Source organism: Pseudopipra pipra, chromosome 1 (genome assembly GCF_036250125.1).
Source record: "Pseudopipra pipra isolate bDixPip1 chromosome 1, bDixPip1.hap1, whole genome shotgun sequence".
Classification (NCBI taxonomy): domain Eukaryota; kingdom Metazoa; phylum Chordata; class Aves; order Passeriformes; family Pipridae; genus Pseudopipra; species Pseudopipra pipra.
In genome coordinates this window covers 126,356,953-126,371,247 of record NC_087549.1, presented here as the reverse complement: position 1 = coordinate 126,371,247, position 14,295 = coordinate 126,356,953, and the positions used below count along the sequence as shown (strand labels likewise).

General features: G+C 37.6%; 1 protein-coding gene across 3 annotated transcripts in view; it reads right to left on the bottom strand.

The window, feature by feature from the left end:
- Nucleotides 1-14,295, bottom strand: part of AGMO (alkylglycerol monooxygenase) — a 190,533-nt gene that overhangs the window by 106,171 nt on the left and 70,067 nt on the right. For all 3 annotated transcript variants that reach the window (XM_064676100.1, XM_064676116.1, XM_064676108.1), the window contains exon 4: nucleotides 5,373-5,476. In XM_064676100.1, the coding sequence (XP_064532170.1) occupies nucleotides 5,373-5,476 (104 nt within the window). The remainder of the gene's footprint in view (nucleotides 1-5,372; nucleotides 5,477-14,295) is intronic.

Below are 14,295 nucleotides of genomic sequence, written 5' to 3'. Positions count from 1 at the left end.
AGTCCTAAAACATGCTAGCATGAAAACAGTATCAGAAAACTTCTTACTTAGGAAACACTCTGGTATCTTACATACAGAGTAAGTCACAGGAATTCCACAATTAATTGTTTAACTGGCTGAGCAATAGAATAAAACTTCCGAGACCCCCATACATTAAAAGTCAATCTGCTTCCTTCAGAAAAAGGCTTATATTTTTCTTTTCCCTTGTACCTGACATTGTATTGTATCACCTGCAATTAAAATTTAATTCTTCTCTAAAACAGAGATTTTTCCTAAACCAAACAGTAGAAGAAGTATCTTTAAAACTTCAATTCTCTTTAGCACTCAGGGAAAATCTTTGCAGCACACAAGAGATCCATGTGAAACATGGAAAAATTAGCAAAATCTGTTTCCAAATTCCTATTGCCCTTTTCACTAAAATCAAAACTTTAAACATCAGCGAAAGCAGTCTGATAGCCATGACAGGCCTCCTGAACCAGGAATTCCTTTAGTGTAGGTCTGGACATAGCATTTAAAGACAATATCCTCTCAGTTTTAGTTGAAAGGTCTACTCAATAGGTAGATGTCCCACTGAGGCTCTGAAACAACTGCACCCCATCCCTGTGATGTAACTGATGCTCTCAAGGAAGCCACCACAGTCATATCTCACTGTGATGAACCAAGAAGGACTAAGGCCCTCAAATCTCAGCTTAGTCTGCTGGCTTCAACACCAGACAAGGGCTGAAGCACTAGGACAAAACCCTATAGACTTTGCAGGATCATCTGGCAGGGTTGGGACAGGTGTGATTTCAAAAACTACACTCAAAGACTTCACGGATCACAGCTGCCCCACAAATGACACATGGGGTGTTTCTGGCTGAATGTCTTGGAAGTTATTTTCCAAGACTTAAAGGAATTAAAAGGTAACAGAAGAATACTGAGCTTCTGGAACTTAGGAGAAATGAAGTAAACAGTTATTTTGTTTTAATCACTCTGATCCTCAAAGGCTGATTTGTTTGCCTAGCATTTATAAAACAAAAAAGGAAGAAAACTATACTTGGAAAATGAAATTTGGGCATTCAATCCATAAGAATCACTCCGCCTAAGCAAACTCACAAAAAAACCCACAGCAACTCTTATCTAGGGTGGGAGCTGGTAAATGCCATCGTTGGCTGGGGGGGCATTTAGGCATGAAATTCTGGAGTAGAGGTTCAGCATAAGACTTATATAAGAATTAAAAAACACAGATCAGACTGGCTTGCGCAGAAGACTACTAAACAGAAGAGTGACTTTAAAATCCACAAATCTCCATGCTCTTAAACAGAAATGTAGTGCAAGCTTCCCAATACTTCAAAAGAAATGCTCTAAACACTGGTATGAAGTCAATCTCTTTTCTGAGTTCCTTCTTCCTCCTTCCTCTAACCTGGACCACCTCAGTAATTAATTGCTAAAAGATAAAAAAAAACCCCAAAACACTGAGAGATATTTGTCCCACAACAATCAGAGGGTTGGCATATTTTTTCTCAAAGGTTATCTTACATGGAAGACAACACAGCAGGACACACAGCCACATTTTTGTAAAGCTACTTCAGTTTTCTCCTATTATTGATTGTACCAGTGTAATGGCATGATAACAGCAGGAATTTTTTTTTAAAGGAATTGATTAAAAAAGGAAAAAAAACCACACACACACACAAAAAAAACCCAGATGTTTTTCAGATTATTCATGGAAGTGGTTGCAGGATTGAAAGCAGGGTTAAAAAACTATGCACTTTTCCCCTAAAAATATCAGAGGCAATTTGGTGGTATTTGCAGATGATTCAGAGGAGAAGGTAGGATCATCTTCATATTTATTTTCTAACCTGCTTTTCACTAGAATTTCCCTGCTAAGTCATGAGATGAAGGAAATTTTATGTAAATCTACAGGTAAATTTGAGATTGACAAAGGAGTATGCTTTCCTAACTGCCTCACATTTCTTTGCAATGTAAGCTTTATTTTTCACAGAACGGATTACAAAGATCATTTACAGAAGTGGAGGAGTGAAAACCATACAAAGATTCATTTCTACTATTTGTGGTTCCACTGAAACAAGATCAATGTCAGAAAAAAAGAAATCATTAAATAGTTTTTCCCTGGAAATGCCAATTCACCAAATCAAAACATTTCATGAGAATATACCAACTTTCACTAATTTGTAGAGGAAAAGCTTTCCTGGCTCCAAGATGGAATTTTGGGTCAAAACTGCAGAAAAACGTTTATTACACTCACAGATCTTTTCCAAGTTGCGGATTCAGCAGCAGACATTGAGAAAGTGCCACAATAGTTGACAGGAAAGGCACCCAGTGAGAGTGGAGAGGAATTTTTCATATGGAGCTGCCGCACTGCAGCTCTGCCTCCACGTCGAAGGCATTGCCCCTTTGGAAGAGTGAATATCCACTGCACACTCTCCGGTGGGGGCATCTCTACCTTTCTCCCTTTTATTTGTAAGTAAAAGCTTATAAATGCTTCCACTACAGAAAGGGAAAGAATTGAAACTCCTGAGGTTTAGCAGGATTGCTGAGCTTCCTGCGCCAAGCCCCTCCACTTCCACGCTGGGTCTCTGGGGCCACCTGCCGATGCAGCCACGGAGGGTCTGCGGGGGGGAGGGGGGGCTGCAGGACCGCTGCCAAGAACTAGTTTGTGTGGGCATGAACTTGTGTGAGGAATCTGCAGGAGTTAAAGGCAAGGATAAAAAAACCCCACATCCTTTGCAGTCCTGACAGACTCCTCAGTAGACAAGTGAACTTCTGACTGCTGAAAAGAACTGCGTTACCTCTTCCCTTTCCAGATTTATACATAGATGTTTCCCCTGCTTTCATACCAAGGCATTATTCAACTCTTTATCTAAATGTATAGTCTAAAGCTATCAAATTATTATGGATCTAATATTTGCAATTAAATCTTACCCTTGGAGGAAAGTTGAGAACTGGTACTCAAAGCATTAAATCACAGTTTTCAAGGTGCACGTGCAAATCTCTCCTTTCACAACTACACTTTGGCTGTTTCATTGTTTATATATTCATTTATATAGCATTATCTTGCATTAGCTTGCTATTTTCTTCTTAAAAACTAATATATATATTTTCTATGTCTTTTTCCCACAAAATGGGTTTCAACACAATCTTTTAGTGTTCACAGTAGATTTGCTTCTCTATAGCCCCTCCACTGGAGAAAAAGAAACACTGTGTATGCAAAATGAAGCACTGCACATTTGGTTCCAAATTCAGGAGTACATCTCACACCACTGATTGTCAAGCACATTTTGCAATTCTCTTTCACTTCACATCTTTTCTATCAGTTTGAGCACAACCCACATAGATTAATATGCTGATTTATTTATCTTACAGTGTTTAACTTAAAACACTACAGAGCTGGCAGCAGAACAGTCCCACAATCCCACACCCTCCACCACAACTTTCTCACAGCCTCCACAAAACTGAATGTCAAACTGCATTCAACAACATAGTACAATACATATTCAACAACTAGATCACTCTCAGAGAGTAACTAAAGGCTTTGCTGAGTTTCAGCTTCAAGGCAGATCCATTCACGGCATTGGACAAGTCTGGCAATCCAAAAATAGCAGTTCGGTAAGAATTAGCAAGAACTGTGATCATGCACAGTAAGGTTTTGCAGGAAGAAAACTGGCATATGTCTCAAAAGTTCTGGGAGGAGGAAAAACAGTATTTACACTAACCACATGTTTTGGCTAATAGGAAATATTTGGTGAAAAAAACACTGCACACAAAAGTACAATGTATTCCTAGGCTTATTTCCTTAGCACAAAACAAATGAGTTTTCAGTGCACATATATTATTTGCCAAGTGCCACCAGTGTGGTCCTGAGGACGGTCTTTGGAATCCAAGGTGGCCAGACATCTTGGTCTTCCTGAATATTTTATGCTTTCTGAGCTATCATCCTCAAAATCATGCAGGCAGACAAAGTGCTCATGCACCCATCCATATGTACACAAGGCCTTTTGTCTTTTTTTGAATTACTGTTTTTGTTAAGCATTTGCACATATGGTCCCAAATGGTAAATGGCCAAAGGTTAAATCTTTAACTTAGCAGTATTTAAAGAGGAAGCAGAGTTGTCACAAAGATGCATCCCTTCCACTCTTGTTCATTACAGTAATTTAAATTTTAGGTACTCTCACTAACATCAGATGATTATTTACTAAATAAATAAACAACAAGGATTTATATAAAAGACTTTAAGAAACAAATCTAAAAAATAGTACTGCTTCACGATTTTCAGAAGAACTAGCCATTTTCTTGTAACCTAGTACTTTTAACTAATTTAATGATAAACACTGAAAACAGTTACCGAAAAAGGCTAAGTCCATGTTCAGTTATATAAGCATAAATCCAGACTAACTTTACTGAAGTTAAAGGAGTTATACTGGATTTGCATGTGTGAGCACACATTCTTGACTTTGAGTCATTTGCTCACATGCTGGATGTAGAGATTGCCAGAGGACTGTGGGTTTCCTTCACCACCCATATTATGCCTCATTGGTGAGTATATACATGTAAATATATAATTATAGATATATATTTATACATGCACAATATTCCTTTAGAACGCTAATTCTGAAAATTCAAACTTTGAAGTTATTCTTTTTAAATAACAAACAACAACCAGACAAAATACAACCTGAAAAAAAAACAGAGTCGAAAGAGAACATGAGAGCACAACTGAGGAAATCAGCAGTTATCCTGGGCCCAGAACTAAACCCTAAATATTATGTTACATTTATGAATGCATTTGGAAATACATATTTTTAAATCTGTAAATGAATACTCAATTTATATTGCATGTGTACACAGCTCCCCATTTCAAATACGTTATATCTGAAATAACACTAGGTAAAAGTAGTGACATACTGCCCTTAAATACTTAGAGTACTGACACGACATGAATGAGCAGGGACAAATAAATACATTGGCATGTCCAAATCAATTTCTAACAATTATTTCTCTCCCTGATTCTTTCAGTTATACAGACGTATTCTCAAGTAGTTACATTATACTTTGTTCTTTTCCTGTACTTATACACAAATAACTGAATGAAAAAAAATCCCCATTCTACTCATAAAGTTATGAAAATATAAATGCAGGTTTATATAATTAGCCTTCTTTAACTTAAGTACTGTAGAAGTTTTCAAGTTTTTTGTACAAACATTAGTGGATATATTTTAAAGCTTATGATTCTCAGATTCTTCAGTTTCACCTTCTGTGCTTTGATTGTCAAACATCTTTAAATTATGTTTTTCTTTGAAGGAAAATAAACACTATGCTTTCACCTTTACTAAATATTGTTGATACAGTCTGACAAATATTCTGCAACTTACCCAGGAGGTGTATTTCTGCAGTACAGATTGTCTCAAGGCTGTGAATAAGTTGTAATCTTCAGAACTATGGTGTACTTGGTGCGCAGCCCATATTATATTAACCTCTGCAAAACAAATAATTTCTAATGAGGTTTGTACTAGAGAAAAAAAGCAACATTTGTTTCCCAAGGCCTGTTTTCTTAAGCTAAAAGCAACTAAGCCCCCAATTTACACTTTGCTATTTTACCATATTATAGCAGATAATAAAACCTAACACTCAAAGCTGAGTTTGGGTAGGCTGGGTTACTTGTCTGTCAGTGGACACAAGTCAGTGTGAATTTTATGCTGAGGAAGACGAGGCTGTGACAGGAACTAAAATCATTGCAGGCAGAGCAGAAGGATGTGTGAGATGAGAATTAAATAGCAAGAAAGCCTGAGCTGAGTCCTGATAACACGAATCAATAGGAGCTGTGTTATAGGATTCAGAGAGACAAGGACTGAGGATGCTCTCATGACCACATTTGTTATATTTCAAGACTAGAAGGGGACACAAAATGTTCTAAAAATCTTCTGCATCAAATTTAAACAAATTAACTGGTGTCAGCTTTTATGCTGACATTTTTCTGGAATGCATGAATCTTCAACCCAATTGTACCACAGACCACAAAACACTAGTGACAGATGGAAAAACAAGCAGATGGTGCTGGGAACCCTTGACCCAGCCAAAGGAGAGAAGTGGTTCTATTGTTACAGTTAAAAAAAAAGATTGCTAGAATAAGGGAAAAACCAGTGTTAGCCCTGTCTTCTGAAGGCATGACATTTATAATGTGCTGAAGTGAAGAATACTTCAAAATCCTGATTATATTTCAAGGCATTTTCTCATTTAAGTGCAGATCTGGTTGGCCCCTCTGCACTGTATAGTGTAAGTATAGTGATATCTGGCCAGTCTGAAGTGGCAAGACAGACAGACGTTAGGACAAAAATATTCATGGTCATCAGATGTGTACCTTGATCATAGGACAAGAGAAAGAGATGTGTAGTCAATGCAGCCCAAATAGTGCCTATTTAGCATAAACCTACCTTTAAGATCTCATGCATTTCAAGGGATGAAGTATACAGAAAGCTTGATTACAGAAATTACAAGTGGACTGGCTGTCTGCCAGCTGGACACTCCCATTGCCACTGACTTGTTTCACCAGAGCCATTAGAGAAGTGCCTTTGGAGGATATTAGAATCACACTCACAGAACGATCTTATAATGTGTATTTAAAAGTCCTGAAATTGTCTGGTGCCAAGTTTACATCAAATAGTATAGGTCTGGCAATTAACATGCACTTGCAATGTAAAGTAATGCCAAAAAGTCCACTTAATGAATCTCAAGGTATCTTCATCATTTCAGGGGACTAGATAGTCTTGTCACAGGAGGCAAGTCTTGTGCGCTGCTAGAAACTGAGAATTTTAAATCTAATTAATTTTGACAAATTAGTAATTTACACGAAAACATTTTTGAATGTCCTCTAAGTCCTTGAAAATACTTACAGTTGCTGAAATAAATCTGTAATTTCAACTATCACAAAACAACACTGAATCTGAGAATTCTTTCTTCTTTAAATGTATTTGTTCCTGAAGGAAGAAGTGTTCAGTATATCAAGAATTAATGATATCTCTCCAAAAAAACCTCCAACATCATCTCAGTGCATCTCTGCCTAATAAGTTCATTAGGAAATTAATTATTCAGGTGAGCTTCAGTATTCAATAATAATTTGTATTTGAAATGTTTCCCAAGACTTCAACAGAAGCTAAATGAGTGAACAAAGCATCTGAAAAGGTGGAGGTTAAAGACCTGTCTCCTTAGTTGTTTTAAAAGCATTTACTTCCTATCACAAACTGTGTGTAACACAAGCCTCCACTCAATGAAGTACAGCTGTTCAAACAGGGTACAGTAACTGGATCTTTCTCCTTTCCCTCAGTCATTTTTCAGCATTATGAGAAGTTCAAGGAAGGGAATCTATGATGATTTTTACAGTCTACTTTCATTGTAGTTAAGGTCAAATGGTTTTCAAAATGAATTACTAAAAAGGCATTTTATTAGGATTCATTTTTCAGTTAAACTGCCTCTTACACTAACAAGTATATGGAATAAGGTAACTGAATATTGGTAAAATGTTAGCCTTTCAGATGTGCAAGTCAGCTTAAATGATCTATCATTCAAAAATATACCACAGGAATATTAGGGACATAAACAAACAATTCTGCCACAAGTAATTTAACTGCTAAAGCTATTTCTGACTTCTTCTGTTACAGCTAAGTGAATTAAATCTTGCTTCTTAATCCTATTCTTGATGACACCAATGGCACAGACTACGTTAAATTACTTTTCAAAATAGGCAGAATTGATGATTGGAAATAATTTTTGTAGTAAAAATTTATCTGAAGAAACTGATCATCAATAATTTTTTATTTGAAGCAAAAGAATAATATCATGAAAAAGTGTGAAACAGATCACCCCAAAACTCAGTCTGTAACCATTAGCACATTAAAAATATTACAATCATAATGCCTAGAAGACATCTCTCAAATGCAAGAAACAGACCAAGCATTCTTCAGGGAATACCACTGACTGCTCACCAACTACCCACAACAGAAACGAAATTTTATATGTCTGTAGAAGAGCTGTGGTTTCACTTTTTCATACCTAATGATGATAACTTGAAAGAAAATGATAAAAATTATTTGAAGGATGATGAAATCATAAAAGACTCTCTCACATGCACTTTCTCATATGTATTATTACATAATGACCAATAAAGAGATCAAGATAGATACAGACAATTCCAACATAGATTTAAAAAAAAAAAATCAATGTAGAAAATAGGAAGTATTACTGAATTTTATAGAACTCTCCAGTCAAATTCTACTGTGAGGCCACAGAAAAAAATTAGGTGATGGAATTAGAAAAGCCACTAAGACAATGCTTTAATCAAATTTTTGTTGTTTCATGATTCAAACTTGATTGGTAAATACAATTTAAAAAACAGATAACCACAATACAGTTATGCACAAACCTCCTATTTTTAATTCAGGAGAGTGAACATCACAGAATCATAGGATAATTCGGGCTAGAGAGAAACACAGGAGGTCTCTAGTCCAACCTCCTGCTCACAACAGGATCAGCTTTAAGTTCCTGAGTACTACACCCAGATGGTCTCGGAAAACTTCTGCATCTTCTGCTGTTATGAAGAACTATAACTGAAGATAAAAGTGGCATTTCCTTTTCATGTAGTTGTGAGGAAAGTTATACAAATCATAACCTAGCACAGCGAGGACCTCCTTTCCTTGTGTGGTGTTCTCCAGATTCCTGTTAACAGATGGAGACCTGACGAACTATTTCCATCTTGCTACTGGAGTTAATTGTTGTTTCATACATTATTATTATTACCATTGTAGTGTTTTTTTCCATCACCTAATTTAAACTGTAAAAGAATTAGTATGTAATCACAACAGAGAATAAATGAGGCCATGTAGCTTGGTGAGGAAGGAAAGAAAATTGGTGCTACACAGAAATTTCTTGATGATGGACAGGCCCTCAGTTTTTACCCTAGCCTTTTCAGTCTCTATGAAGTTGTCTCAGAGTCAGACTGGCAGTTGGTAAAATCAGTGGGCTCCAAGCAGTTGAGAGATTTGTATCTTTAAACTAATTCTAAAAGGAAAAGAAGATTTGTCATTTTAGCGTTAGTTCAATATATGAATTCTGTGGTTATAGGAAAGAAAATAAGAAGCTGAGGGAAGTGGTCTGAAGAAGCAGAGGCTTTGAGGGAACTTAACAGTAGCCTTGTAGCACTGGCTATCAAGAAGGTTGAGCCAGGCTTTTTGGAGCAGTCCCACTTTTCTTTTCTGAGTTTTCCCAAATGAAGGTAGATTATTGATGTTAGTCTCCTTTTTCTTCCTTCCCTCCTCCTCCTAACTAATAAATAAAATGTAATGTTTCCCACACTTTCACAATCATAGTGGTAAGGCAACCTATGATTTTACTTAGCCTTTTTTTTTTTATTTCAAATTACTTTTTCATTACTTCTCAAGTCCCTTTCTATGAGTTTCCAATACAGATCCAATGCCTGGGCCATATTTCACTACTTCTGAAGTATTTCCTTCGTGGTAGTAGAAAATGGTCATCATGCACCTAAGATTCCTCTTTAAGAATGCATAGTAGAGAGAGGTCAAAATGAGACTTTTTTTTGGTTAATTTCTGTAATTATAAGTAATTTGAACAGCCCAATACATTTTGGTTAACAAGAGAGAAAATGTATGCCAAAGAAACCCTGTAGTCATTTCAAAGAGTGATGTCAACGAAAACAGCCATTTTACAAAATCCTCAAAATCAGTAAAATGGTAAAGGTTGGATGGATCTTGAGCGAATAAAAAAGATTAGATAAGACCTTTTAATTAAAATATGTGGTTTCTCTGCATACAGCCTTATAAGACCTGGCACTAAAGTAATATGGAAAAAAATACAGATGAATTATGTAAAGTTTCCATTCTCTTTCAGTCAATACTGACTGTACCTAGGAGAACACGTGAAAGTTTCCCTTCGGTACCTACTTAAATTTAAACAGAGCCTTCAGTTTTGCTATGCTTGCTATCTTTTACAAGACTAGATACCTTTAGCATTCAGTGAGAAATGGAACTACAATTTATCTAGCCAGAAACTTAAAAGACAGCAAAATTACATTTACTAAGCTATGGATTACCACATTACAATGAAGTCCACAAAGCCAAGCATATGGCAAAGAACCCCCTTGTCCATGGTGTGGTCCCCACTGACCTAATCTGCTGCTTCTTACAGCAGCTGTAACCTGTAGGGTTTCAGAAGCAGAAAAGAAATCATCTCATGGGTCTACTTCTCTCCAGTCAGAATTAGTAGAAACCCCAGGACAACCAAGGAAAGGAAAATGGTGTAGAAGGTAAATTTTTCAGTCATTCCTTTTCTATGCATTTCAACTGTCCCTATAAAGATAAAACAGTGAAAAATACATAGTATTTAAATAATTTATCTGCTAAGCTATTGGATTTTCTTATCCACAAAAAACTCTGTGTGATTACTCACGACCCTCCTGTCTTGTTCTAATTGATTTGTTCATAGAATCACTGAATTCCCTGAATTGGAAGGGACCCACAAGGATCATCAAGTCCAACTCCTGGCCCTGCACAGAACAGCCCCCAGAGTCACACCATGTGCCTGAGAGCATCATTCAAACACTTCTTGAACTCCGTCAGGCTTGGTGCTGTGACCACTTCCCTGGGGAGCCTGTTCCAATGCCCAACCACCTTCTGGGTGAAGTAGCTTTCCTAATAGCCAATCTAAACCTTTCCTGACACAGCTTCATACCATTCCCTCAGGTCCTGTCACTGATCTCACCACAGATAAGGAATCAGTGCCTGCCCCTCCTCTTCCCCTCATGAGGAATTTGTAGACTGTGATGTCTCCCTTAAACCTCCTCTTCTCCAGGCTGAACAAGCCAAGTGACCTCAGCTCCTCATATGGCTTCCCCTCTAGGCTGTTTACTATCTTTGAAGTCCTCCTTTGGACACTTTCTGATAGCTTAATATCTTTCTTACACTGCAGTGACCAAATTGCACACAATATTCAAAGTGAGGCCACCCTAGTGCAGAGCAGAGCGGGACAATCACCTCCCTCAACCAGCTGGTGATGCTTTGCCTGATGCACCCTAGAACACAGTTGGCCCTCCTGGTTGCCAGGGCACTTCAGACTCATGTTCAACTTGCTGTTGACCAGGAGTCCCAGATCCATTTCCAGCTTCTTATTACCCAGTCTGTAATAAGGTTGTTCAGTTCCAGGTGCAGAATCCGGCACTTGTCTTTGTTTAACTTCATGTGCGTGGTGATTGCCAAGCCCTCTAACTTGTCTAGGTCTCTCTGCAGGGCCTCTCTGCCTTCGAGGGAGTCAACAGCTTCTCCCAATTTAGTGTTCAGTTGATGTGTTTTAAGAATTTGAATAAATCTCTTCTCATGTAGAGCTTTTTCACAGAATCTCATTCCCTGATGGATTCTACACTTGCACTGGGTGAACAAACACTGAGATAGAGCACCATCTAAACTTTGTTACTGGAAAGGACAATTACCAGATTTGTTTTTAATAAAAGTTGGCTAAAAACTGTATTTTGGGACCCAGAGTGGATGCCTTTATTAAAATTCCGAAGTAACCCTAGATTCTGTTCTACCTCGCAGTAAAAACAGAAATCTACCTACACAAATTACTTATAATCTCCACAACTGAAGTAGATATGATCTGTATGCAACCCTCCTGTTCAGTCTGTTGTGGTGTAGCCCCTCTTTTGTGAGTCTTCTGAGACAATTTTGCTTTATGTTTTTTGTTTTAGTGTTGTTCAGTCAGAGTTGCAGGATAGGTGGTTTGCCAGAAGGCTTTGCTTCCTACTTATTAGAAATATAATTCTTTAGGAAAAATTCTTTCCTCAGTTAAGTTAGTAGAGCTGTGCGGGTTTAATGAGAACAGGATTAGATCCAAGGAATTTATCTGGAAGGCTCTGTTATATACCACACACTAAGAAGCATGTATACAGGGAAATGTACATCTTTTTTTGCTTTGTTTTGGTTTTTTGTGTGTTTTTTTTTAATAAGACACATTTTTCTTACATTGTGGAGTTGGCTAAAGTGAGTGTTAGCAGTTTGTATTCTCAAGACGATCACATATGTAAATCAAAAGACTGGCTGTAAGGAGATCTGAGTTCAAGTGGTGAATTAAATTTGATTCACTATAGACCTTTCAACAATTTTCTTAACTTTCTTCTTCTTTTTACTGAGAAGCACGTATCAGTGCATGTCCTTTTCAGAGACCAGTTCTCAAAATTTCAGAAGTAGGAGTTCCACCACTGTTTGAAATACATTAGCCATTGCTCACAGAGCAATCGGTGTGTCAGGAGAAATGAACAACTCAGAAGCATATTTTAAGCCTCAGTATTATCTAGTCTTCTTTGGTCATTTTGCAATGAAATATCTATTGAACTTCCCAGGTACTGCCAGGATAGGCAGTAATACAGCATGTCACAAAGCCAGTGTCAAGGAGAAAATAATGCTACCATGAGACACTCGCCATCCTACATAATCATAATCCAGCACCTTAATTAGGAGATTTCTCTTGGCATTCAGCATGTGATTCATCTGTGCTCCAAGATGTGATTTTCTGAGCTTTGTTCAGGACTATCTCTGTTTTTCAGCCCTCTTCTTATGTTACTGTATGCAGTCAGCAAACTATTTGGTGAGTGGGCTAACTTGTAATCAAGTAATACATGGTATATGCTCCCATGTCTTAAAAGCCAAAATTTGGAGAAACCTTCTACAAAACCTCCCTCCAGATCTGTGCACAAGCCAAAACCTCCTGCTTGATCTGCTGCCATACCATTTGAAAACACAAATCTGCTCCCACACAAAAAAATCCACAATAAGATCTGCAAAACTTAAGTTGCAGAATGGGCTAGGGAAACGTGGGAAGAATCAAGATAAGCCAAAGTATTACATATGCTACCCAGAACAAACAACAGGCCAGATCATATCCCCTCTTAGCAAGAATCTGGGGGGCTGTGAACTATACTTAGATACACTTCTGAATCCGTAAAATATTTAAGATGTCATGTGGTTAGGAAAGAAGAGCTTGGCCATGTGAAAAATAACAATCCTTTCAACCTGTACAAGCCCTATGTTTTTTCCTGGCATCCTCATAAGCAAGGGACATCAATGGAAAGGCTAGAAAAAGCCACAGCATTCCCAAAGACTCTTCCAGTAGGAGCAGTTCTCTTGGAAGCTAAGCTGCACAGACCAAACTTCATGTAGCATAGTTATATCCATGTAAACCAAAGTAAGAATCTCAGTTAATTACATTAGGGCAGTCCTAACCCACGGCCTGTGAGCTTTTCATACAGTTTCCAGGAACTGAACAGTCTCTCTCAATATACACCAGGCAAAACCATAAAGGAATAAAGGTTATCAGGTAAAATTCAGAAACTAATTAACAGTGACTCAATCTCTTAATTCACTCATAGTTCTGTCAGAAAATGAATGTGCATTGTGTGAAAAGATATTGAGAAGAGAAAGGAACCAAAGCAATTTTAGCATGCAAATGTTGGATTTGGACACTTCCACAAATAGGAAAAATTCATAAGAAGAAGAAAAACACAGAAGGAATGAAGTTTTAGTACTGTGTTTATCTGTAAACTCTGAAAATAGTGGAATTTAGCAAGTCTTTCAGTCCACAGCAGGTATCTCACACAAATTCTGCTACACCAACTTGCCTGACCAACCTGTTTTTCGCATCTTCCAATTTCAAGTGCTCTAGTTGTTTGGAGCAGCTCTGCAGCTAGTTAAAGCTTTTTTTGCCTGAGCTCTGGATGACCTCTGTACCAAAAATATGAGTCTCTAGATTGTGACGAAACACGATGGCAGCAGCTCTTACACTTTCACTTGTCTCCTTCATGTGTGTATGAGGCTTGATTTGGGTATCCTGTTTTCCAGTTGTTGAGGCTTTCATAGCAGATTCTTTAGGTGTAACAGTGTTAAAATAGCTCTGATTTGTACAAAAAAAAAAAATAAAATTGGTGCCATGGCAATTTCAAGGATAACTAAACCATAGCATAAAATCCTATTTGTGAACCCAGTCCCAAGCCCTGTCAAACATTTCCCACCAATGTAGACCTCCAGTTTTTCCCAACTACCCTTTCTTTAGTAAGGGTTCCTACTGCTTTATCCACCCTCTACCCTCACAGCCTCTTGACTGAGTGACACAGTATATGTTAACTTCTGCAACTCATTGATATAGAAACTTTTTGCAGCACTTCTCTCTTTCTGCACCTTTTTTACTACAAAAAGGAGCATATGGCTCATTAATTTCACAACTATAAATCATCCTGTTGGT